The 27,162-nt window shown below is 38.0% G+C and overlaps 1 protein-coding gene across 6 annotated transcripts in view; it reads right to left on the bottom strand.

The window, feature by feature from the left end:
• The window catches only part of YEATS2 (YEATS domain containing 2), a 99,041-nt gene extending 72,749 nt beyond the window's left edge, over window positions 1–26,292 (bottom strand). For 2 of the 6 annotated variants that reach the window (XM_036242815.1, XM_036242816.1), the window contains exons 1-4: window positions 26,173–26,291; window positions 7,135–7,252; window positions 4,189–4,286; window positions 3,466–3,558 (exon numbers count right to left, since the gene is read on the bottom strand). In XM_036242815.1, the coding sequence (XP_036098708.1) occupies window positions 3,466–3,558; window positions 4,189–4,286; window positions 7,135–7,234 (291 nt within the window). In that variant the 5' untranslated portion in view covers window positions 7,235–7,252; window positions 26,173–26,291. Of the gene's footprint in view, window positions 1–208; window positions 355–3,465; window positions 3,559–4,188; window positions 4,287–7,134; window positions 7,253–25,916; window positions 25,941–26,172 lie in introns of those variants that run through there. The other 4 variants (XM_036242811.1, XM_036242812.1, XM_036242814.1 and 1 more) reach the window with 4 other exon arrangements.
• Between the last annotated feature and the right edge of the window lie 870 nt (window positions 26,293–27,162).

Genomic DNA, 27,162 nt, shown 5'->3' with positions numbered 1-27,162 from the left:
TGAATGTGGCTTTATTTGGAAACAAGATCTCTGCAGATGTAATCAAGTTAAGATGAAGTCATTCGGATTAGGGTAGGCCCTAATCCAGGGGTGGGCAATTTTTTCTGCCAAGGGTCATGTGGATATTTATAACATTATTGGAAGGCCATACAAAATTATCAACTTAAAAATTAGCCTGCTATATTGGTCAAACATTTAATTAACTCACCCCTAATGTGATGGCTGGAACTGCTTCTCTTTGGTAAGGCGTGTGATGTTAGCTGGTATTGATTTCGCGGGCCTTATTTGGCCCACGGGCCAGAGGTTCTCCACCCCTGCCCTAATCCATGACTAGTGCTCTTTTTAAGAGGGAAACTTGAACATAGAAAGAGAAGATACACAGAGGGAAAACATCTATGTGAAGACAGAGGCAGAAATTAGAGCGATGCAGCTACAAACCAAGGAACACTAAGGATTACCAGCAACCACTAGAAGCGAGGAGAAGGCTAGGGAGAGCTTGCCCCAACCAACACCTTTATTTTGGACTGCTGGGCTCCAGAATCATGATAATAAATTCCTGTTGTTTAAAGCCAACCAAGCTTGTGGTAATTCGTTATGGGAGCTGCAGACTCAAATGTTTCATGGAAACTCCTGCAATGGAAGAAACAACTACCTAACATCTAAAATTAAACTCATGCCCTGGCTGATTTTGCTCAGTGGTAAGAGCATCAACCCTCGGACCAAAAGGTCGCAGGTTCGATTCCCAATCAAGGGCATGTACCCGAGTTGTAGGTTCAATCCCCCACCCTGGTCAGGGTCATGCGGGAGGCAGATAATCGAAATGTTTCTCTCACATAGATGTTTGTTTGTTTCTTTCTTTCTCCCTCTCTCTCTCCACACTCCCCACCTTCCCTCCCTCTTTCCCTTTTATTCTCTCTAAAAATCAATGGAAAAATATCCTCGTGTGAGGATTAACAACAACAAAAAACTAAACTCAAATAATATTTCAGATTTCTCTGAAACAACATCAGAAATATCACCAATACCAGTTACCCTAAAGCTCCATGGGATGACGTGAACACCTAAATATGAAAGGTACCTCTTATCTGTAAAAACCACAGGGATCAATGCAAAGCAGTATGCTATCATACCTCAACCCCATTCTCATAGAGACAGTACTGTCCAAAAGAAGAGTTACCTAATTCTAATTGGAAAAAAAACTCAAGAAAAAAAAATTTTTTTAAAGAACAAAGTTATGCTAAAATTATCAAAATGTCAATCTGTTCTGTTTCCGTTCAATCTTATCCCTATCCTTTATAACTGCAGCGATCTAGTAGTAATCACAGTAACCAAATGATTACATTGTTATGATTAACAGTAGGACAACCTGATTGTTATGTTTCCTGATGTGAAACATGAGGTATATAGCATCACCTATGAAGTATTATTGCCAAAAAGATTTAACCTTAATCTAATCAAATCTTTAGATACGACTTTCAGTTTATAGAAAAAGAGAGAGAATGAAGGAATAACCCAAACGAAAAAATATATTAAAAATGTGGGATATAGTTTCTACAAGATAAATGCCCTGGTCTCTTCAAGTAAGTCAATATCCTGGGGGAAAAATAGGTGGGAGAACAGTCTAGATAAAAAGAAACTAGAGCCCTGGTCGGTTTGGCTCAGTAGTTAGAGCATCGGCCCGCGGACCAGAGAGTCCTGGGTTCGGTTCCCATTAAGGGCATGGACCTCGGTTGTAGTTTGTCCCTGGCCCCAGTTGGGGTCATGTGGGTGACAGCCACTCAATGTGTCTGTCTCACATAGATGTTTCTCTCTCTCTTCCTCCCTCTCTCCCTCCCACTCTATCTGAAGATGGATGTAAAAATGTCCTCAAGTGAGGATATAAAAAAAAAAAAGAAAACTAGAGCCCTCGCCAGTTTGGCTCAGCGGCAGAACATTGGCCCTTGGATCCATGAGTTGCGGGTTCGATTCCTGCCAAGGGCACGTACCTCAGTTGTGGTTCATCCCAGGCCCTGGTCAGGGTCATGAGGGAGGCAACCCGTTGATGTGTCCCTCTCACTTCAATGTTTCTCTCTCCCTTCCTTTCTCTCTCTTCCACTCTATCTGAAGATAAACAGAAAAATATCCTCAAGTGAGGATTAAAAAAAAAAAAAGAAAGAAAGAAACTAGAAAAACAAGTAGCTAAATGTAGCTATGAACCTTGATTAGATCCGTGTTTAAAAAAAAACAACAGCCCAGCCCTTATGGCACAGTGGAGAGAGTGTTGTCCCATGTACTGAGAGGTCCCAGTTCCCCAGTTCGATTCCTGGTCAGGGCACATGCCCGAGTTGTGGGCTCGATCTCCAATGTGGGGCATGCAGGAGGTGGCTGATTGATGTGTCTCTCCCACATTGATGTTTCTATCTCTCTCTCCATTCCTTTCTCTCTAAAAAAAAATAATAATAAAAAAATAGTTTAAAAAATATAAAACACAACAAACAGCTTTAAAAAATATATTGGAAACAACTGGGAAAATTTGAATATGGACTGGTTAACAGATAATATTAGTGAATCATTCTCTCAGGTATTGTGACTACATAGAAGAATGGCCTTTGGAAAATATGTAATTAAATATTTAGGGGTGAAGTGTCATGATGACTGGAATTTATTTTCAAATGTTTTAGAGAAAACTAAAATAAATAAAGCAAATATGGCAAAATGTTAAAACTGTTCTAAGTGATGTATTAACAGGTGCTTATTTAACTTTTTCTGAATATTTGAAAAATATAAAAAGTAGGGGAAAATCAGGGCTTCTTATACAGGCAAATCTACTGAAACAAAAAAAAAATTTGTATTCATTAGCAGTAAAAGGTCAAAGGAAAACTAATCAATCTACAATTTATTCCAAAGCCAACCATAATCAAATGAAGAGGTTAGATAACGCAAGTTACTTTTGTATATATCTGCAAAGCCTAACAATATTGTTAAATATTAGTAGGAGAGGGATTAAGTAAAAAGAAAAAATGTTATTTAGGATTACTGACAATGTAGAGAAATACCATGAAAGGATTATGGTTGAGCCCTGGCCGGTGTGCCTCAGTGGTTAGAGCGTTGGCCTGAAAACCAAAGGGTCATGGGTTTGATTCCCAATCAAAGGCACATACCTGGGTTGCAGGTTCCATCTCCAGCCCTGGTTAGGGTGCATGTGGGAGGCAACAATCGATGTCTCTCTCACTCTCTACCCTCTCTAAAATTCAATGGAAAAAATATTCTTGGGTGAGGATTAACAAAAAAAGGAAAGAAAAAAAAAGGATTATGGTTAAACACAGTAAGTTTATGTACATTGCAATGAAAGTAAGCTAGGCTTCTTGAATTATAAAGGTCAATATAAAAAATGTTTCAAAGGCTAGAAGTACACATCAACACTAATTCCCCCTTCACACAACAAATATGGGTGTCCAGAAATGATTGCATATGAGGAAAAGTTACCTCAGAAACTTTTAGAAGTCCTGCAGAAGCATAGTAGTTTGCAACAATGCAGGCACGAAGTTTATCCATCATCCTTCTTGCCTCAATCAGTCGCTAAAAACAAGTATCAACTCATTACTTTAAAAAACGGAAATGACAGGACAGATATACAAATAATTCATAAAATAAGAAATGCAAATGACCAAAAATAGTTCAACCTCTCTAATAATCAAAGACAAATAAAAACGACCATTTTCCACCGATCAGGTTGGCAAGGATCTAAAAGTAACAAAAACCAATGTTTTTGCAAGAGTATACAGATATATTAATATATATATTTTTATGTGTACACATGCGTAGTCATTGAAATGCCCACAAAGATTTGAGCACAAGAGCAAAGAGGAGCCCTGGCCAGTTTGGCTCAGCGGTTGGATCGCTGGCCTGCGGACCAGAGTGTCCCACCAGGGGCACATACCAAAAAAAAAAAAAAAGGAGCAAAGAGGAATTATCTTTTGGGATAAAATTCCAGGTAATTTTTTCTCTTTATCTTTTCCCGCAATTTCACTTAAAAACAATCCAACAAGAAAAACATGTCTTTTTTCCAAAAATGAGAAAGCTTTTCTTAGAAAAATAGCAAAGGGGAAAAACAAACCATGATTCTATCTCAATAGGTTTTTTTTCCAAGTCATCATGTATAGATACTTTTTCAATAGCTTTTTTTTTTTTTTTAATTTATCATTATACCTGGTCAATGACTTCAATTTCATGTTCCTTATTCTTCATTTCAAGTGAAAATTGTTCCTTGATAATAGTCTCAATCTTCTGCACAGCAGCATCTCGAGCTACACAAAGAACATAAAATAATCCATGGTCTAGTTATTCAGTGGTTGTCGTGATTTAAATCAGCAAGCAGAAAAGAAAGCCAGAAGACAATAACTCTGAAGTGGAGAATCCTAGTGGCCACCATCTTAACCAATGATAAAAAGTTAACATCGCTAATATTGGGGCAAACTGACCTCGTGTATTTTCTGATATAAGGCATTGAAAAGACTACTTCACTCTTGGCATTCCTACTAAAAAAAAGCTGAATCTAATCATAGGGACATCAGACAAACCTAAACTGAAGAATATTCTACAAACTAAATGGCCTATATAATTCAAACATTACTATTTAAATACTAAAATCAAAGAAAGTTGAGGAGATTAAAAGAGACTTAAGAAATATGACAACTAAATGCATTGTGTGATCCTGGATTGGATCCTGGAGAGAGAAATAGTTATAAAATACAATACAGGGGTAACCAGTAAAACTTGAATAGGGACCACAGATTAGATAATATATATAATGGATAAATGTTAAAATTTTCTGCTTTTGATAACTATACTATGGTTACATACGAGAAATGTCCTCAGAAATACACAAAAGTGTTTACATGTGTCCTTTCCCAATGATTTAGAAAGAATGATGTGCATATATATCTGTGTGCGCTTGCACCTGAATGGGAGAAAGAATGATAAACCAAAGGAGGAAAAATGTAAACAACTGGTAATTAATCTCGATTAAAAAAAACAAAAACGCTGGTACTTTTTGCAATTTTCCTGTCTGAAATTATATCAACATAAAATTACCAAAAAATAAAAAAAAAAACCATGATTCTGAAAAAAAATTTGGTGACTTAGGAGAAAGAATGCAAAGAGTTAGCTACAGCAGTAACATGAGAGCAGTTTATAAGAGTGCAGGAAGTTTCCTTCTATAGAGAAATATGTAGCAAGCAATTCAGCAGTTTCTAATCACAACTACCCAAGGAAATGAGTAAAGAATTAAAAAGAAAAGAAAATGCATCTGTAGTTGATAGAATTTAGATGATGTCTACTCAAAGAGTTAAAACTATCAGAATATAAAATGTAGCTTGATACAAGAGAATTAAAAAAAAAAAAAGAAGGGCCAAATTACTACTTGAACAACCTGGGATTTTACAAAATGATCCATGATCCTGTGTAAGATGAAAAAAATCACCACCCATTCTTTGGAATATATGAAAAATTACAGAGAAAATTTGGACCCTTTGATCACCCCAGTCACTTTTTCCCTATAAAATATGCCATTAGATTGTCTATTTAAAACTAGTAATGGTATAAACATTCTTGTAGATTATATATGCATAGAGGCAAAGGACTGATTTTTCTCATTTGAGGTAAAGAATATTTTCTAGAATTAATGTACATATCTTTCTTTAAACAAATCTTGTATACAAAAACCAGTGTAGCTGATACACTTAGAAGAGACAATAAGTCTCCCTAAAGACAATGATCTGTTTTAGCATAAGCTCCTCAAGAAGAAACTCTTCTAAATTCTCTCTTTCATGGAATAAGTAAAAACAAAATAAAACAATACAAGCAAAGGAAGCATCCTACCAAATCTACTCTGAAAAAATAAAAATATGACTAGGAATTAGGTAGAGTATGGACACTAAGAGGAAGAATAGAAAATTGTGACTCAATAACAAAAAACTGTCCCTGTTTAGGCTGAGTGCTTGGGAACTTAAACTAGATTTAAACTGAAATTATGATGTTTACTGAAACATTCAGTTTTCCCTATTCTTGTTTTTATTTTTAAAAAGTTAGGCCATGTGACACATTTGAGTTTTATGATTCTTTCACATTTATTTGGATTGTTTCCTGAAAAGAAACATTTCCTTGTAAATAAAATTACAACTGAATGGGGGGTGAGGGAGTTGCAGTAAAATATTTGCATTACTGAATTAGATTTGATAATTTTTGGTCCACAAAGACTTCTGGGGGTGGGGTATAATTTGACTTGACTGTACTTACAGAGTACAGAGAGAGGAATTTTCTTTACTACTTAAACTCTAGAGGTCCTCATCTTTGTGGAGCTGCAATACCTTTTCTATGACTTTGATGCCTTCTTTATTCAGCTATAAGTATTAACTTACACAGATATATTATTTAAATAAACAATAAATTTCAGTAATAATTTGTTTTAAAAACTCAAATTTAGCTCCTATTTTTTGAGATAGCTTAAAATATTCTGGGTAATTACAGACATTTAACTGATCTGCTCAGCAACTAATTACATGATCTTGAGCAAGTAATTTAATGCTCTTGAGCCTTAACTACTAGCCCCTATGTGCAGGGGTAAACTAGATCAATGTTTCCCAAATTTCCATCATTCATATACCACCTTCAAGATACCTACCACATATGAGAACCATGTGAAAGATCTAATTAAAACAAATAATATTTTAAAGTAATTTTAGCCTTATCGTTAGCAACAGTAGTCATGAAATGACGTCTCATGAGACCATCATCCTTTCTATAGACATTAAAATAATATATAACTATAATATATAAAAAACCTGAATCCATGTACCACCTATAATCATCTCACATGATACCACACTGTATTACACATAAGACTTTGTGATTATACCTAATATACAATGATAGCTGAAACTGATAGTCTGTCTCATTACTGACTGTTCCTCTGTTTCATGCCACACACATGGTGTATTGCTATCCTTAAACAGAGCACTTTGTTATTAATCCCTCTCACAGACCTTTAAAAAATACAACAGTGGAAATGCACTTCATTTTAGCTACCATAAATCTCACAGGGAGGCATGTGCCAACAAAGAAACACAAAATTTCCTAAGATGGGTGCATTTCTACCTGAATTCTCAATTGCTTTATGCCGCTTATTTGGAAGGGCCACAGATACATCCTCATAATCAGGGTCAGTTTCTTTGATTGTTCGCTTGATTCCAGACATGATGACATCTGTTCTTCACTGTGAAGCAATAATAAATAAATTAATAACACAGCCTGATACTAGTACTTATAAATACATGTCTATACACATACAAAGGGAATAAATACTGACACTTAAAAGTCTGTGTAAATGTGCACATATCCCCTTAAAGCCAAAAAGCACAACTTCAAAAGTTTACTAAAAAATATCATCATCTGCCCTGGAGACGGGTTTGCTCAGTGGTTAGAGCATCAGCCTGTGGTCCAGAGAGATCCGGGTTTGGTTCCTGCTAAGAGCGCGTACCTTGGTTGCAGTTTGTCCCCAGTCCTGGTTGGTCGTGCGGGTGGCAGCCACTGGATGTGTCCCTTTCACATCGATGTTTCTCTCTCTCTCACTCTATCTGAACAAAAAATGGAAAAACATCCTCGGGTGAGGATAAAAAAAAAAAAAATCATCATCCTCATCACTATCTGTTACAAAGCACAGGTTTCCTTTCAAGAGAAAATCCTTTAACAAGGAAGCACAGCAGCACACTGTTCAGACTTTTCCAAAGGAGCCAGGCTTTCACAGAAGGGCCAGCATAAGGAAAAGGAAAGAAACTAGACTTCAGTGAAAACATGGTAAGCCCACACAGTATCTTGGAATTCACAATGCATCAAGCGTATTACAAAATATGAACATTATCATTAAAGTCTCAATAAATAATTTATTATACAAATCCTTTCTCTGGTACTTACACAGTACCTGCTACAGAACAGGCAAATACTCAATAAATATTGTTACTGATCATTTATTACTCATAGTAAACACAAACTGTACAGACTTATATTAAAATCCAATTAATCTTCTAGATCTGTACTGTCCTGATACATTAGCACTACCCATACGTGGCTATTTAAGTTCATTAATATTAGCCCAGCTGGTGTGGCTCAGTGGATTGAGTGTCGTCCCATGGACTGAGAGGTCCCAGTTCAATTCCTGGTCAGGGCACATGCCCAGGTTTCGGGCTGGGTCCCCAGTGGGGGGAGTGCAGGAGGCAGCTGATCTGTGTTTCTCTCTCACATAGATGTTTCTGACTCTCTCTCAAAAAAAAAAATCAATAAAAAAAAATATATATTTAAATAAAATTTAAAATTCAGCTTTGTTCCATATTTCAAATTTCAGAACTAGCCACATTTCAAATACTCAACAGTCATCAGTGGCCAGTAGCTACCATATTGAACAGCACACACATGGAATATTTATATCATTGCAAAAAGTTCTACTGGACACTGCTCCTCTTTCAAACTATATTTCATTGAGCACTTATTAACATTTCATGAGTCAATGTAGGATACGCTATCCAGACCAAAACTGTCTAAAAGAAATATAAGGTGAGCCACAAACAAATTTAACATCTTCTAACAGCCACATTTATTTATTTATTTTATTTATTTATTTGGGGGGGGAGGAGAGGGCAAAGTGTGAGACAAAGACATCGATTTGTTATTCTACTTATTTATGCATTCATTAACCAATGTATGTACCCTGACAGAGGATCGAACCCACAACCTTGACATATGAGGATGATGTTCTAACCAACTGAGTTAAATGTAGCAACCACATTTAAAGAGGACAATGAGTAAAATTAATTTTAATAATATATTTTATTCAACCAATATACCCAAAATATTATCATTCTAACTATACTGCAATCAATATAAACAAGTCAGCAATAAAATATTTTACATTCTTGACCTGGCTGGTTTTGCTCAGTGGTTAGAGTGTCGGCCCTCACACCAAAGAGTCGTGGTTCAATTCCCAGTTAAGAGCACGTATCTCGGTTCTGGGTTCAATCTCTGGCAACCAACTGATGTGTCTCTCTCACACTAATGTTGCTCTCTCTCTATCTCTCCCACTCTATCTAAAAAAAAAATCAATGGAAATATATCCTCAGGTGAGGATTTAAAAAATAATAAAAATAAATAAATAATTTATGTACTGAGCATGTTTAAATAATTCAGATCCTCTTCAGTCTACCAAGAACAACACTTAAGTATACACATGGCTACATTCAAGTATATGCTAGCTAGAGCTAGGCACATCTGCCAAGGCATGCTGCCATGATAATGTAATAAATAAGTGAATGGAATGTGTAACAAATGACTCATGGTAATACTAAGTTTTGGATTCTTCTTGTCTGGCTTCGAGATTTATGAAAAGGAAATGTGAGTAGTTGTTAGATATTGTCAGATTCAACTCTAAAACAAAATGTCTCACTAATCTTCTTTAGGTTTTGAATCAGATGAAATTAAAAAGAATACTGAGATGTTACTGTGAACCATTTAAAAATAATCTGTTCTTGTTTAAAATTTGTCTGTGAGAAAGGATTTTCTCTATACCATGGGATCAAATCTAATATAAAAATATATGTAATGCTGATTCCTGTAATTTAAAATTTTTATCTCACTTAAACAGCCTCATTATAAACAGTATATCTTGTTCATTTAACCTTAAAAAATATACTTTTTTCCCTCATATACAAAGTAAGAAAGCAAAACTACCCTGTACCACACCCATTCAAATAACATAAACTATGAGTTCTTGAAAAAGGTTAAAGACCAAAAACAAAACAAAACCTTTTAATATTCTAATATTAAAAATATTAAGAATATTTCAAAATATTCTTTTGAAATCAGCCCCAAGAGAAAAATACTTTTTAAAAACTATATAATTAAAAGTATGTAATATATAGTCACTGGAAATTCTCAGTAAAGAGTTTTAGTTCTCATGTCAGAGAAAACCTAGAACCCCTAGAACCTAGTCCCAGAACCCTGTCTTGCAGACTCATCTTCCAAGAAGTGGCCAATTCTTGGCAGAAGGAGTAAAAGTAGATAAGGTCCAATTTTGTGCTCTCATTTGACAACTTTTCCGATTTGATTTAAAAAGGGGAATAGGGAGGAGCAGCACAATGATTTTCGATCTGCTTCCGTATAGACAAATGTTCTAAGATGTTCATAATCATTTTATAATTCTTTGGCCCTGTTTCTTTAGCTTTTATTTCCAACCAAATATTTTCCCCTCTGTTAACATGACAACCAGCATTGCTTTATAAAATATCTGAATGAGAGAATCTACAATCCATTCTCCTCTATCAGCCAGAGACATTTCAAAAATATCTACAAAACCAAATCAGGAGAATGAGTAAACAAACTGTGGTATATCCAATGTACTCCTCATCCAAACAACAGGAATGAATCTCAAAATCATTACAGTAAGTAAAAAAAGCTAGACACAAAAGAGTGCATAAAATGATTCCACTTATATGAAGTTCTAAAACAGACAAATTTATCTGTGGTGAATGAAAAGAGAATAGTAGTGAGTTGCTGGTGATGGAGATTGACTGGGAAGAGGAATAAGGATCTATCTGGAGTAAGAGAAATATTTTATATTTTAGTAAGGGTGTGGTTACATGGGTAATATCCAATCGTGAAAACTCATACAACCATACAGTTAAAATCTGTGTATTTTACTAAATGTATATTTCTATACCTCAATTTAGAAAAAGGCTATAAAAATATTTATCTGATCATATCATCCCCTGCTTGAAATCTTCAATGGCCTCCCATAACACTTAGAATAAAATCACTCTTTTTAACATGACCTACAAGATCTTACATGAATTGGGCCCTGCCTCCCTCTCCACTCTTAACCATTAACATCCAGACACAACAGTTTTCTTTCTGTTCCTCAAATACACCTCAATCTTTCCTTAGGGTTTCTGGACTTATGGTTCCTTCTCTCTGGAATGCTCTTCTCCTAGGTTAGCTCTACCAGATCCCAACTCAAATGTCCACCTTATCTGAGAAAGCCTTTCCCTGATCATACCATCCAGTGTAGCTCTCCCTATCTCCCCCCTATAAAGTTCCTGTAAGCTCTCGATAAATAATTTGCTGAATACATTAATGGATAACTAGAATACATGCCAAAAAATAAAAACCAACAGGGAATATAACTGCTAGCTTACACCAGCTTTCATCATGCTTTCCACAATACTGTACATATACATTTATTTGTTCATATTGCTACACTTTCAAGAGCACTATGACTAAATGTTTAAAATAAAGAGATGTGCAAAGTTATGAACACATATGTGCAAACAAAAAGATAGCAGGGCATGGCAAGATTAAAAAGACAATAATTCAAGGCAAAAACAATAAATACTGCTACTATTGAAAGACACAATCACAAAGACATGTCATAACAACATAGTATCAAAATATATATAATACAAAACAAACCAGAAATACAAGGAAAATTTAGGAAACAATCATAATAGAATTTGAACATATCTTTCTTAGAAATTTAAAAGATCAAGACAACAGATAAAATTACAGATGATATAGATTAACAAGCCAGATTTAAGATATATACAGCTCTGAACCCAGCAGAACAATCCATTTGAAATATCTATAAAATGTCATTAAAATTAAATCCTAATAGGATACAATGAAGTTTCAATAATTACAAAATGTGCCCTGGCCGGTTTGGCTCAGCGGTTAGAGTGTCGGCCTGCGGTCTGGAGAGACCCGGGATTGGTTCCCGCTAAGGGCACGTACCTCGGTTGCAGTTTGTCCCCGGCCCTGGTTGGTCGTGCGGGTGGCAGCCACTCGATGTGTCCCTTTCACGTCGATGTTTCTCTCTCTCTCTCTTCCTCTCTCTCCCTCCCGCTCTATCTGAACAAAAAATGGAAAAATGTCCTCGGGTGAGGATAAAAAAATAATAATAATAATAATTACAAAATGTGAAAACCTTATAGTCATATTCTCTGGTCCTAATAAAATTAAATATGAAATTATTAACAAAAACTATGCTATGGAAAATATGATATTCTAAATGACTCATGGCTCAAAAAGGAAATTAAAGTAACAGACTATTACTTCCAGTCAAGATGGCGGCGTAGGTAAACGGTATTGCGTCCTCCCACAACCACATCAAAGTTACAACTAAAGTACAGAACAACCATCATTCAAAAACGCCTGAAATCAATCTAACTGGAAGTCCTACAACTACGGAATTAAAGCAGCAGCCACATCGAGACTGGTAGGAGGGGCGGAGAGAGACGGGCTGGTCCAACACCCACGTGTGGGGGATAAAAATCAGGAGGATACCTCGGCTGGGAAGGTCCTCCCTGAGGACTGAGGTATCCCCGTCCCACACCAGGTGCCCAGCTCAGGGTTCCAGTGCCAGGAAGAGAATCCCCATTTCTTCTGGCTGGAAAAACCAGCGGGAACTGAGGCTCAGGGAGGCTGAGGCAGCTGGAGCCCCTGGCAGCTCCTCTTAAAGGGCCCACGCACAAACTTTTCTGACTCACTCCCTCTAAGCTTGGAGGGGAGGCAGCTCGAGGGGTGCCAGAGACATACAGGGAAGAACTGAGCTGTCTGGCATTGGAACAAAGGCTGGAGAGGGGGCTTTCTCCGGGACAAACATGCTGTCAGAGGCCTTTGCTCCTTTGGTGAGCCCTTCCCTGGAGCAGCAGACAGCCGCCATATCTGGGACTCCAACAACTTGGCTCACACTGGTTGCCCCGCCCTGGTGACTCCCTGAGGCCCCGCCCCACCCAACTTTCAGGCCCACCCAAGCTGTTGCCAGTTGCTTAACTATAGGATTGACCTGTCTTGTATCCTGCTTCAGGTTTTCCTAAATTCTTTCAAACAAGCAGCATCTGGTCTCAGCTAGCCCCATACCTCTCGTTAAGTAATACACAGAAACAAACACAGAGAGGCAGCCAAAATGAGGAGACAAACAGGTCCCAAATGAAAGAACAGAACAAAACTCCAAGAAAAGAAATAGGCGAAATGGAGATAAGCAACCTGACACGTGCTGAGTTCAAAATACTGCTTATAAGAATGCTCAATGAACTTAGTGAGAACCTCAGCGAACTTAGTGAGGACCTCAAGAGCATAAAAAGGAGCAGTCAGAAATGAAGGATGCATAGTCAGAAATGAAGGAGGCACTAACTGAAATAAAGAATAATTTACACAGATTCAATAGTAGAGTAGGTAAAGACAAGAAGCAAACCATCGATGTGGAATATAAGGAAGCAAAAAACACCCAATCAGAACAGCAAAAAGAAAAAAGAATCCAAAAAAATGAGGATGGTGTAAGGAGCCTCTGGGACAATTTCAAGTGTGCCAACATTAACATCTTGGGGGTGCCAGAAGGAGAAGAGAGAAAACAAGAAATCAAAAACCTATTTGAAACAATAATGGCAGAAAACTTCCCTAACTTGGTGAAGAAACAGACATACAAGTCCAGGAAGCACAGACAGTCCCAAAGAAGATGAACCCCAAGAGGCCCACACCAAGACACATCATCCTCAAAATGCAAAAGGCTCAAGACAAAGAGAATCTTAAAAGCAGCAAGAGAAAAGCAGTTAGTTACCTGCAAGGGAGTTCCCATAAGGCTGTCAGCTGATTTCTCAAAAGAAACTTTACAGGCCAGAAGGGAGTGGCAAGAAATATTCAGAGTGATGAAAACCAAGAACCTACAACCAAGGTTACTCTGTCCTGCAAAGCTGTCATTTAGAATCGATGGCCATATAAAGAGTTTCCCAGACAAGAAAAAGTTAAAGGAGTTCATCACCACCAAACCGCTATTATATGAAATGATGAAGGGTCTTTTTGAAAAGATAAAATATATGAACAAACAAAATGGCAATGAATACATATCTATCGACAATGGAATCTACAAACAAATTGAACAGGCAGAAACATTCTCATAGATACAGAGAACATTTTGTTGGTTGCCAGATGGAAGGGGGATTGGGAGAATGGGCGAACAAGGTGATGGGATTAAGAAGTACAGATTAGAAGAAGAAAAATAACACAAGATATGTTCTTGTTTTTTTTTTTTTAACAAGATAAGAAATAAATAAATAAATAAATAAATAAATAAATAAATAAATAACAGACTATTGCCTGGCTGGTGTGGCTCAGTGGTTGAGCATTGACCCATGCACCAAGAGGTCGCTGGCTCGATTCCTGGTCAGGGCATATGCCCAGGTTGTGGGCCAAATCCCCAGGAGGGGGCATGCAGGAGGTGGCCAACTGATGTTCTCTCCCATTGATGTTTCTCTCTCTCTCCCCTCCCTTCCTTGCTCTCTAAAATCAATAAAGAGAAAAAATTAAAAATAAATAAATAAAATAAAAATAGTAGCAGGTTTTACCCCAAGACTATCTAGGCTTCCCAAAGATAGTTCAATGGGTATTCTGAAAATATATATCCATTTTAATATTATACTCAAGAAAAATCATTAGGCATAAAAAAGTCCAATCAAAAGAATCAAAATATATTTCAGCCCTGACCGGTTTGGCTCAGCGGTTGGAGCGTCGGCCTGCGGTACAGAGAGACCCGGGTTCGGTTCCCGCTAAGGGCACATACCTCAGTTGCAGTTTGTCCCCGGCCCTGGTTGGTCGTGCGGGTGGCAGCCACTCGATGTGTCCCTTCACATCGATGTTTCTCTCTCTCTCTCTGTTCCTCTCTCTCCCTCCCGCTCTATCTGAACAAAAAATGGAAAAACGTCCTCGGGTGAGGATAAAAAAAATATATATATTTCAATGTCAATTTAATTTTTTCCCTCTATTTGAAAATTACTCATAAAACTCATCTCCCATTGATATAGATAACATATATACAGCTAATTTTCTCCCCCAACTGATGCTTACTTTTCACACTACAAGCCATCTGAACTAACCTATCATAGGAAAGACTCAGATAAAGGGAAATCTAAAAGAAAGAAGATTGTGTTCTGATTTTCATTACAATTGGTACTGACAAAAACTCTATCCTAATTATCCTAAGCCAGGTCTTGTACACAAAATTGTTTGAATATGTTCTCACTTGTTGGTCAACATAATCAATTTTTCTTCAGCTTATCTGGAATTGGGGAAAAAACAGGTCTTTTAAGTAAAAATAATTACAACTTTACACTGGACCAGAATGGCGAGAAGCTGTCACAGGTTGATCATTAGCATCAAACTGATGTGGGCCATTCCCAATATGACATGTAAAAAGCTGAGCAAAATGAAAATGCTAAATAACTGAACTCAAATAGTACCCTTTCAGCCCTGGCCAGTGTGGTTCAGTGATTAGAGAGTCAGCCTACACACCAAAGAAAGGGTCATGGGTTCGATTCCTGGTGAAAGGCACATATCTGGGTTGCAGGTTCTATCCCCAGCCCTGGTTAGGAAATGTTTCTGTTTCTCTCTCTCTCCCCCTCTCTTCCACTATCGCTTAAAAAAAAAAAAAAAAAAAAAAAATCAATGGAAAAAATATCAAGTGAGTATCAACCAAAAAAAAAAAAAAAAAGTATTGTTTCATTATTGAAGTATCTATTTCCAGATCAAAATACTTTTTTTATTATAAATAAAACTGTTTAAGACCACACACGTTGCTATATAACATCAGTCCCAGGATCCATTCAGGCCAGTAGTGTTTCTAATAAAAGAGTTTAGAATAAAAGGGCTATCCTATATTAACCATGCCACTGTTTCTATTCATCAGTGTAACAACTGGAGAACTGGCCTTAGGTATGTTTTACTTTTCCTTTACCCCATCACTTCAACATAATTTTTCTGGAAGAGTGAACCAGGGATATTTAAGGGTTTTGTGATATTTCAGATAAATTCTTAAGTTTACAAAAGGGAGGCTATATGATCGTCCTTGAAGACCTTTTAAGACGAAGATCACTGGAATTGTATAAAATGATAGTTCTGACTCATATGACAATCCTATTGTTTCATCTGTGAAGCCATAAAAGTTTTCTTTCCAAGAGAAGCAAAAAGGAAACAAAACTTGTCTACATATCCACGTTGGAGAGGAAAAAGAAAGTGGACCAGATCAAGATTGTGTCAAGCTCATGGACACAGTCACTGACACTATATAAAATGAGCCAAATCTTGCACACCTCACTAAATAGGGACTTTTCCCTGGAGATGTCAAACTGACAATAAATCCTATGGGGATAAGTCTTATGCCTTTCTATACAGAGCCAAGATTCTAGAAAGGAAACAAGCACCTTAAAGCCTAAGACATTTTTAATGTCTTAGAAAATTAGTTTTTCTTTATATCAACACTGCCTAATCTGGAAAATCTACCCATCACAAAAACTTACCTACTAATGAAATTTTTCTGGAATTAGATACAGTGATGGTTGTACAACTTTGTGAATTTATTTTAAAAAAACTAAATCTTATACTTTATAAGAGTGAATTTTATGGCATGTGAATTAGATCTCAACAAAGCTATTGTAAAAAATAACAATCATAAACCCAAGGACATTGACTTTAAAAAGAAATCTATTTATAGATTATCCTATCCCAGGTATGTGAGCTGGGTGATCAACATTCACTAGGAAGACCAGTTGGGGGGGCACTATAGAGTTTTAATACTTTTACATTTAATTTTATCATGAAATAGTTCAGATATTCAAAAAAGTATAAAATGGTCAGTGAGGGGCATAAAGGAAGTTCAAAAGTACTAGCAATTTCCTGTTTTATAAGGTGGGTGGCAGCTAAGCAGGCATTTATTGCTTTACTACTATTCTTTAATACATACTTCCGTATTTATGTATTCTTTAGTATATATGATGTTTATCACCTTTTTTAAAAAAAACTTTAAAAATAAATTATGTACAGAATAACAGTTCTGCTATAATGTGACATATGCATTTCTAAAAAGTAACACACTGTAAAACAGTATCATAAAAATCATGAGGCTTATGGGAAAAATAGAGTAGAAGTACAGCATTCAAAAACTGTATGAGTGACATAAAAAAAGGGATCTAATTATAATGGTAGCAGTTTTACACATGCTAAATGGTTAAGAAACATATAAATGCTACAATAGGGCATTTTACCTTGAAAAAGACCTCAAGTTTGCTGTGGTGGTTAGTGGGTTTGCAAGTTTGCAGTTTGGTGAGTTACTATCCAGTGGTAGAAGGGTAATATGAAATCAACAAAGCTGCAACATCAGATGTAGATGGGTGTGGTTCATAACACAGCAGTCAACTGAGGTCTCTGGAAGGTGTTTGTGGTGTATGCCTGTATTTGGCTTGTGTAATTCTTTCCATGGCTTAGTTCAGCAGGTACAGTTTCCTGCACTCACCTAACATTTCTTGCAGATAAATCACACATAGGAAATTTGACTTTGCCTGGCCAGTGTGACTCAATGCACTGAGCGTGATCCCATGGACTGAGAGGCCCCGCCCAGATCAATTCCTGGTTGGGGCACATGCCTAGGTTTCAGGCTCAATCCCCGGGGGGGGGGGATGAAGGAGGCAGCCGAAGTATGTTATCTCTCTCACATGGATGTATCTCTCTCCCTTTCTCGCTCTCTTTAAAAAACACACATATAGCCCTGGCCGGTTTAGCTCAACGGTTAGAGCATCAGCCTGCGGTCCTGAGAGACCCGGGTTCGGTTCCCGCTGGGGGCACGTACCTCGGTTGCAGTTTGTCCCCCGCCCTGGTTGGTCGTGTGGGTGGCAGCCACTCGATGTGTCCCTTTCACATCGATGTTTCTCTCTCTCTCTCTCTGTTCCTCTCTCTCCCTCCCACTCTACCTGAACAAAGAATGGAAAAGTGTCCTCGGGTGAGGATAAAAAAAAAACCCCACATATATATGTGAATTTCACATTTACTCAAACAATTCCCTATTATACCAATTGCACTGAATAAATTTGTGTCTTCCTATAGACAAACTGATTGTACTACTGTAAGACTGTAATGCAACTATTTTAAAATGTGCTGATATAGCCTGGCCAGTGTGGCTCAGTGGACTGAGCATCATCTCATGGACTGAGAGGTCCTGGTTCAATTCCTGGTGAGAGCACATGCCCAGACTGCAGGCTCTATCCCCAGTAGGGGATGTGCAGGAGGCAGTCGATTGATGTTTCTCTCTCACATTGATGTTTCTATTTCTCTCTTCTTTCCTCTAAAAAATCAATTTTAAAAACATTAAAAATGTGCTGATATAGCCCAGCTGGCATGGCTCAGTGGTTGATCCATGCACCAAGAGGTCACCGGTTTGATTTCCAGTCAGGACACATGCCGACATTGTGGGCCCAATCCCCAGTAGGGGAGATGCAGGAGGTGGCCAATTGAAGTTCTCTCTCGTGGATGTTTCTATCTCTCTCCCACTCCCTTCCTTAAAAATTTTTTAATGTGCTGATATAGAGAGACCTCTAAAATAAATTTTAAAATGAAAAAAACCAAGGTGCAAAACAATGTATATACTTTGATTCTTTCTGTTGTAAACCAGACGAGAAAAAGAGACAAGAGATGCTGGTATATGTTTGTGTAAGCTTTTCTAGAAGATCAAAAACAATTAATAATAACTGCCTTTAGGTAGTGGTTTTGCTTTTTCATTTTATTCCTTACTACAATGTTTGAATTTTCTAATCATGTACACGAATTATTTGGAAGAGGAAAATGCCAAAAGGAACCATCTGGGAGGATTATAGGTATCTTTAAGTCTCTTTCTGTTTTCTTCATACTTCTCTATATGTTGAAAAGAACACAATTAGAGTGTGGAACAACTGGAATTCTTATGCACTACTGGTGAGAATGTAAAAACATGGACAACCACTTTGGAAAATAGTTTGGCAGTTTCTTAAACAGTTAAAGATACACTACCATATGACTCAGCCATTTACCCCAGAGAAATAAAAGCATATGTCCATATAAAAACATGTACACAGATGTTCACAGCAACTTTATTTGTGATAGCCAGAAACTAGAAACAACCTAAATGTCCATTAACAGGTGAATGGATAAACAAATTGTGAAATATCCATACAATAGACTATTATTCATTAATAAAAAGAAATGAACTGATATACACAAAGTGAATTAATCTCAAAATGATGCTGAGTGAAAGAAGCCAGCTTAGAAAAAAATATATACTACAATGATTCAATTTATATAAAATGCAAACCAGTCTTAGTGACAGAAAGCTGATCAGCAGTTGCCAGGGGAAGGGGCAATGACAGGGAATGGGGAGAGAGGGATTACCAAGGGGCATAAGTAAAATTTCAGGGATGATGCATATGTTCACTATCTTGATTGTGTTAATGGTTTCACAGGTGTATGTCTAAACTTATCAAACTGTCCACTTTATATATGTGCAGTTTGTGATATACAAATTGTACCTCAACAAAGCTGTTTAAACACACATAACTATTAAATATTATATAGTCTGCCAAAAATGTTTAAAGAAGATGCAATAGGAACCCTTGTACACTGTTGGCAGAAATGTAAAATGGTACAGCTACTGTGTAAAACATTTTGGCAGCTCCTCAAAAAACTTAAAACACAGAATTACCTATAACCCAGCAATTCCACTCATAGGTATATATCCAAGAAAAGTGAAAACATGTGTCCATGCAAAAACCTGAATGTTTATAACAGCATTATTCATAATAGTGATAAAGTAAAAACAATCTCAATGTCCACCAATTGATGACTGAATAAAATGTGGTCAATTCATACAAAGGGATATGATTAAGCAATAAAAAAGAATGAGGTATCAATACATGGGTAAACTTTGAATATATCATAAGTTAAAGAATCCAGATACAAAAGGTCGCATGTTATATGAATCTATTTATATGACATATCCACAAACAGGCAAATAAATCAAGACACAGAAAGTGATTGCCAGGGGATGAGGGGAGAGGGAACTGGGACTGACTGCTAATAGATATGGAATTTCTTTCTTGGATGATGGAAAAGTTATGGAATTAGATAGTAATGGTTGCACAACCTTGTGAATATAATTTACACACTTTAAAATGGTGAATTTTACATTATGTGCCTTATAGCTCAATAAAAAGTATACATACAACCTCTAATACACTAATTTTTACAAAACGGATAAAAATCACCAGTGTCCCTAAAATCTTGGTTCACTCTTCAGATAAGCAGAATAAATAATCCTTGCCTAGAAGAACTAGTTCTACCTCTCATCTGTAGTCATCAAAGTTCACATGCCTGAACATCTCCCAATTACCTTCTAATGGGTTAATAGTTTACCTCTGCCTTCTTTCCACTTACTGAAATGCTATTCTACCCTTCAAGAATCAAATTAAGTTCCAACTTATCCATGAAGTGCACTTTAGCCTTCAAAAACTTTTTTTCTAACACCCACAGAACAAATGATATAGAAACAATCTGCACTGTCTTGTTTTCATGAGGGAAAAGTGCAACGATCCTCACTCTACATTTGGTAGCAGTGAAGAAAACAGAATGAGCCCTTCTGGTGTGGCTCAGTTGGTTGAGTATCGTCCTAAGCACCAGGAAGTTACTAATTCCCAGTCACGGGTTTCAGGCTTGACCCCCAGTAGGGGGTGTGCAGGAAGCAGCTGATCTATGTTTCTCTCTGATGTTTCTATCTTTCTATCTTTCTCTCTCTCTCTCCCCCCCCTTCCTCTCTCTCTCTAAAATAAATCAATAAAAACATATTTAAAAAAACATAATGAAAGGTGGCAAGGAGATGGAAGGCAATTTAAGGAGGTGATAATGAAGAATAAAACAAAAATCTATGTTGGGGGGGGAGATAAACCACAGAACTTATATGTATGTATGCATAACCAATGAAAATAGACAACAAAGCTAGGGATGGGGCAGGGGGAATGGGGAGGAGGGTGGCAATGGGGGAAAAAGGAGAAACATCTGTAACAAAAACAAATTAATAAAGATAATTTTAAAAATAAAAGAAAAAAAAATCTATGGTCAAAAGAAAGGAGCATCAGGTATTTCTGAGAATCTATCCTAAGGAAATACTCTCAAGGCAGGATGATGTACATCATATGTGGGCTGCACTTAAGATCTAAAACTTTAAATGTTAGTTGTCCTCTTCCTGTATATTTTATGATAAAAACCTGGAAATAGTCCATAGAAAATTACAGTGGATCCATTAAATGAATATGAAAGCATTTTATTATGATCTTATACCTAGAAAACCCTAAAATTTACACACCAAAAAACTGTCAGAATAGCCCTGGCCAGTTTGACTCAGCAGTTAGAGCAACAGCCTGCAGACCAAAGGGTCTGAGGTTCGAGTCCATCATGGGCATGTACCTGGGTTGCAAGTTGGATCCTCAGCTGCAGTTGGGGTCATGTGGAAGACAACCCATCAATGTCTCTCTGTCTCTCTTCTTCCCTCCCACTCTCTCTAAAAATCAATGGAAAAATATCCTTGGGTGAGGATTAACAAAAAACAACTGTTAGAATAAATGAATTCAGCAAAGTAGCAGGATACAAAGTCAAGGCACAAAAATCACTTGCATTTCACCCTAGCCTGATAACTCAGAGTGTTGTCTGGACACACCAAGGTTTTGGGTTCGATCCCTGGTCAGGGCACATACAAGAATCAACCAATGAATGCATAAATAAGTGGAATAACAAACTGATGTTTCCTTCTCTTTCTCTCAAATTTTAAAAATCTGTTTTCTATACATGAAAAATGAACAATATGAAAAGGAAACTACAAAAACAATTTCATTTATAATAGCATCAAAAAGAATAAAATACTGAGGGATTAACTTAACCAAGGCAGTGAAAGACCTGTACAATGAAAACTGCTAAAAATTGGTAAAAGAAATGAAAGAAGACATAATAGAGATACATCCATGTTCATAGATAAGACTTAATATTGCTAAAATGTCAATACTACCTAAAGCCACCTACAGAGTCAATGAAATCCCTATCAAAATCCCAATAACATTTTTTGCATAAATAAAAAAACCTATCTTAAAATTTATACAGAATTTCAAGGGACCCTAAATAACCAAAACAATCATCAAAAAGAACAAAACTTGACCTTTCTGATTTTAAAACTTACTAAAAAGCTAAGACCAAAAATAAGCCTTTGAATACATGGTCAAATGATTTTTGACAAGGGAGCCAAGGCCATTCAATGGGGGAAAGAATGGTCCTTTCAACAAACAGTGCTGATGGCCAAGTAGTTCAGTTGGTTAGAGCATCATACCAATATGCCAAGATTGCAGGTTCAATTACCAGTCAGGGCTCATACCTAGGTTGCAGGTTCAATCCCTGGTTGTGGTTATGTTCGAGAGGCAACAAAAACAATATTTCTCTCTCATATCAACGTTTCTCTCTCTCTCCCTTCCTCTCTCTCTAAAATCAATAAAAACATAAAAAATAAAATTTACAAGCAATTAAAAAAATTTTAAAGAATGAAATCAGACCCTTATCCAACACCACATACAAAAATTAACTTAAAATGTGTAAGACTTGCCCAGGTGGTGTGGTTCAGTGGTTGAGCATCAACCCACGCACCAAGAGTAGGCAGTTCGATTCCCAATCAGGGCACATGCCCAGGCCAAATCCCCAGTGTGGGGCATGCAGGAGGCAGCTGATAGATGTACTCTCTCATCGATGTTTCTACCTCTCTCTCCGCCCCCCCTCCTTTCTCTCTAAAATCATTAAAGGAAAAAAAATTTTTTATTAAACACCATATTTAAAAAAAATGGATCTAAGACCTTAATTTAAGACTAAAATAAAACTCTTAGAAGAAAACAAGACAAAAGTGTCATGACATTGGATTTGGCAATGCTTTTCTTAGATATGGCGACAATGGCACAGGTAACAAAAAAAAATGGACACTCTTCCTCTCTCCTTCTGTACCTCCCTCCGTGCTAGAAAAAATAATAATAAAAAAAGAAAAATGGACAAATTGTACTTCATGAAAATTCTTAAATTTTGTGCATTAAGAGATACTATCAACAGAATAAAAAGGTAACACAAAGAATGAGAGAAAATATTTGCAAATCACATATCTAATAAGGGATTAATATCCAGAAAATAGAGAAAACTAAAACTCAACAGCCCAATTCAAAAATGGGCAAATAATTTGAATAGATTTCTCCAAAGAAGATATACAAATGGCCAATAAGCACATGAAAAGTGGCTCAATATCACTAACATTAATAAAGTGCAAATCAAAACCATAATGATATCATCTTACACCCATTAGGATGGCCACAATCAAACAGAAAACAAGTACTGGCAAAGATGTAGAGTAATTCAAACTCTTGTGCACCGTTGGTTGGAATGTGAAATGGTGCAGCTGCTATAGAAAACAGCGTGGTCGCCCTGGCCAGTTTGGCTCATCAGTTGGGAGCGTCGGCCTGTGGACCCAGAGTCCTGGGTTTAGTTTCCACTAGGGGCACGTACCAAAAAAAAAATAAAAAAAAGTAATGTGGCGCCCTGGCCGGTTTGGCTCAGCAGTTAGAGCGTTGGCCTGTGGTCCAGAGAGACCCCAGTTGCATCCCGCTAAGAACGTGTACTTCAGTTGCAGTTTGTCCCTGGTCCTGGTTGGTCATGCTGGTGGCAGACACTCGATGTGTCCCTTTCATGTCCATGTTTCTCTCTCTCTCTCCCTCTTCCTCTCTCTTTCCCTCCCACTCTATCTGAACAAAAAATGGAAAAATGTCCTCAGGTGAGGATTAAAAAAAGAAAATAGTGTGGCAATTCCTCAAAAAATTAAAAATAGAATTACCATATAATCCAGCAATCTCACCTCTGGATATATATCCAAAAGAACTGAAAGCAGGGACTTGAACAGATATTTACAGATACCTGTACACCTACATTTTTAGCAGCATTATTCACAATAGCCAAAACATGAAGCACCCCAAGTGTTCAGTGACACTTGGATGAACAAAATATAGACATACACTGGAATATTATTCAGCCTTAAAAAGGAAATTATGACACATGCTACGACATGGGTGAGCCTGGAGGATATTATACTAAATTAAATAAGCCAGTCACAAAAAGACAAATATTGTATGATTCTACTATGTCAGTTATATATTTTTACTATCTAAAGAACTCTTAACAATAAATTAGAAAATGATTAAAAAGCAGCAGCAGCACAGAGGACAGAACAGAAATTCACAAATGGTCAATAAATGTGAAAAAAAATCTTCAACCATATTAGTAAACAAGGAATAGAAAAATTAAACAAGGCATCAGTTTTTCATCTATCAAATTTAGTTTTGGGGTGAATGGAAATAACCTGTCTTGAAGAAGGGGTACTTTTTTCTAATTCACACTCCCTGTCTTCACTTCCTCACATCCCATTCAATTGTTCCAATCTGATTTCCAACTTCCAATTCTAGAAGTCTGGATAGTACTACCAGTGACCAAAACCAATAACCTCCACGATGCCAATGGAGCCTCTTACCAAACATCTTAGACATGCTGATAAAAGAACCAATTCATCTTCCAGAAACTTATCTCTTTTGGCTTCCATGACATCAGTCTCCTGCTTTTTCTCTTACCTGCTGTTTCTTCCTGTTCTGTACTCAAACTTCCTCTAGCAGTCTTGGAGTGCCAGAGGCTCGATTTTCACTTCTTATCTATACTCTTCCTCCCTAAGTGATCTCATATATTCCCAAAACGTTAGTATCACCTATATACTGAGCACTCCCAAATTTTTATCTCCAGCTCTAGGCTCGCTCTTCTGTGAGTTTCAAACCGGTACATCCAACTGCCTCCTCAACATACCAACTTTATAACTAATATGCACCTCAAGTTTAATACATCCAAAACAAAACTCATGATTTTTCCCACCTCGAAATTCTCCACCATTCTTCTCTTTCTCGGCAAATGTCACCATCTATTCACAGATGCTCAAAACAAATACTGAAAAGCAAAGACTTCTCCATTTCCCTAACCAATCCATTTCCAAGTTTTGTCCATTCTTCCTCCAAAATATATTTTTAATCTTTCTACCCTTCTCTGTTTCCACCGCCCTAGTTCAAGGTACACGCAGGACCTAGTTTAAGGTACTGCATCCTAACTGGTCTCCACCTAGCAGTCAGATTATGCTGCTTATCTACATAAAACCTTCAAAGGTTTCTCATAAAAACTGAATTCCTAATTGGGGCATCATCTGCTTCTATCTTTGAAAGAATATATACAGCCAAAAATATACCCTCAATGATAATCCCTGTAGACAGGGAAACTATGGGTACTTTTCCTCATTTTGCTTTTATTTTTTTAAGTTTTCTATTAAGAACACTTGCTACTTGCTTATTAAGAAAGAGGAAATGATATTGCTGCATCCTACTTATTACACTGCATTTTACATGCTAACCAGAAAAAGGAATGGAAAATTGTAGGTAATCTCTAATCGTTTAAAGTTTAGGTGAAAATACTAGTAAACATATATCAAACTCTAAGGATTATTGGTGATATTTTTCTCCTCTACTTTGTATTTTTTAACATAATTACATCATAACAAGAAAAATGGTATGATATAAACTTCATTGTCTCCTGCAATCTGACCACAACCCACCAAACCAGCTTTTCTCACTTTCCTAAGCTTTCCACTCCACCCTGCACTGTCTCACACCTCCGCTGCTTGAACTCGGGCACCATCCCTGGAATACCCCCAACCTTTCTAAACCCTACTCAGCCTTCACAGAGGAGGGGCTCGGTCGGGATGGCGACAGGTTGGAGGGAGAATCCAGGATTCTCGTTGGTAAACCCACAACTTGCTGGTGCCGGGGCCAAATCTCCTCTCCAATCCCATCACAGGCCATGAAGCTTCACATCTTGAAAGCTCTGGCTACTGGGGCTCAAGGGACCCCCATCCCCTCAACGAGCGGGGGAGAACCCCCACACACACATACCCAAATTCCAGGTAACCGCTTCGGAGACTTCCCGGACATACACCCACGCACCCTGGATCCAGCCTCCTCCTCCTCCTCCACATCCTCTCCTCTCGGCTCTCATCCGCCGCCTCCCTCCCCCCTCAGCACCCGGGGCCGCGCGGTCGGCGGAGCGGGGGAGGGGCGCGCACGTGCCCGCGCCGCCCCCGCCCAGACAAGGCCCGGGAGAGAGGAGCGCGCTCCCGGCCGGTCCCATCCCGCTCCCGCCAACACTCACCCCTTCCCTGGCCTCCCGCTGAAACGCAGGCCACGCAGGACGCCGCGAGACAGCACCGGAGAGGTGAGGAAACGGGCGAAACACCGTAAGCCCCCCGCACCACGAAGCCCCAGCGACCCCGGAGCCCGCGGAAGCACAAGGCTCAATGTAGCCCGCCCGGCCCGTTCGGCAGCGGACGTCATCAGCAGGGGCGGGGCGGAGCGCGCGCGGCGGCGGCAGCGGCGGCGCGCGCTGCCCGGGGGCGGAGCTCGCTGGAATGTGGGCGGGGCCGGGGCGGGGGCTGGCCCTGGCCCAGACTCTGACCCCAGCCCACGGTGCTGCTTTTCCTTGAAATGTGGGCATTGGCTATGGCAGAGTCACCGTCATTTATCGGTTTTCTCCCTAGAAGTGAGTGGAAGGTTCCAGCCCCAAATTTGACAGAATATTCATTCTGCCAGCATTTATGAAGTTTACACAGTACAGTATTAACAATAGTGGCTATGATTTTTGTGTGTCATCTTGTACCAAGCTTTGTGCTAGGTGCTAGGAATACAAATAACTAACTATAGTTATTACCAGCCTACTTTACAGATACAGAAACTGAGATCCAGGAAGATTGGGAGTTATCTAGGTCACACAACTAGTGAGTGACTATCCATCAAGTCCAGGTTTCCTCCTAAATATCTCTTGAGCCCACCCCCCCTTCTCTTGCCCTGTACCACCCTGCCCCAGACCCCTTCATCTCTCTGCTCTAGACTGGTCTAGCCTCCTAACTGGTCTCCAGAGATCTGTTTGTGTCCCCTTTTGATCTATTCTCATTATGTAAAGATTTACCACTGAAGATGGGTGGTAGGTTTAGAGAGGATTCACTTTGTAATCAATTTGAACTTTACATATGTTATCAACTTTTTGGATGTATTTAATGTTTAATAAAAATGTTTTAAATAATTTACTTTTGCCCTGGCCAGTTTGGCTCAGCGGTTAGAGCGTTAGCCTGCGGTCCAGAGAGAC

Source organism: Molossus molossus, unplaced genomic scaffold, assembly GCF_014108415.1.
Source record: "Molossus molossus isolate mMolMol1 unplaced genomic scaffold, mMolMol1.p scaffold_m16_p_5, whole genome shotgun sequence".
Classification (NCBI taxonomy): Eukaryota; Metazoa; Chordata; class Mammalia; order Chiroptera; family Molossidae; genus Molossus; species Molossus molossus.
This window is presented reverse-complemented; position numbering and strand designations above follow the sequence as displayed.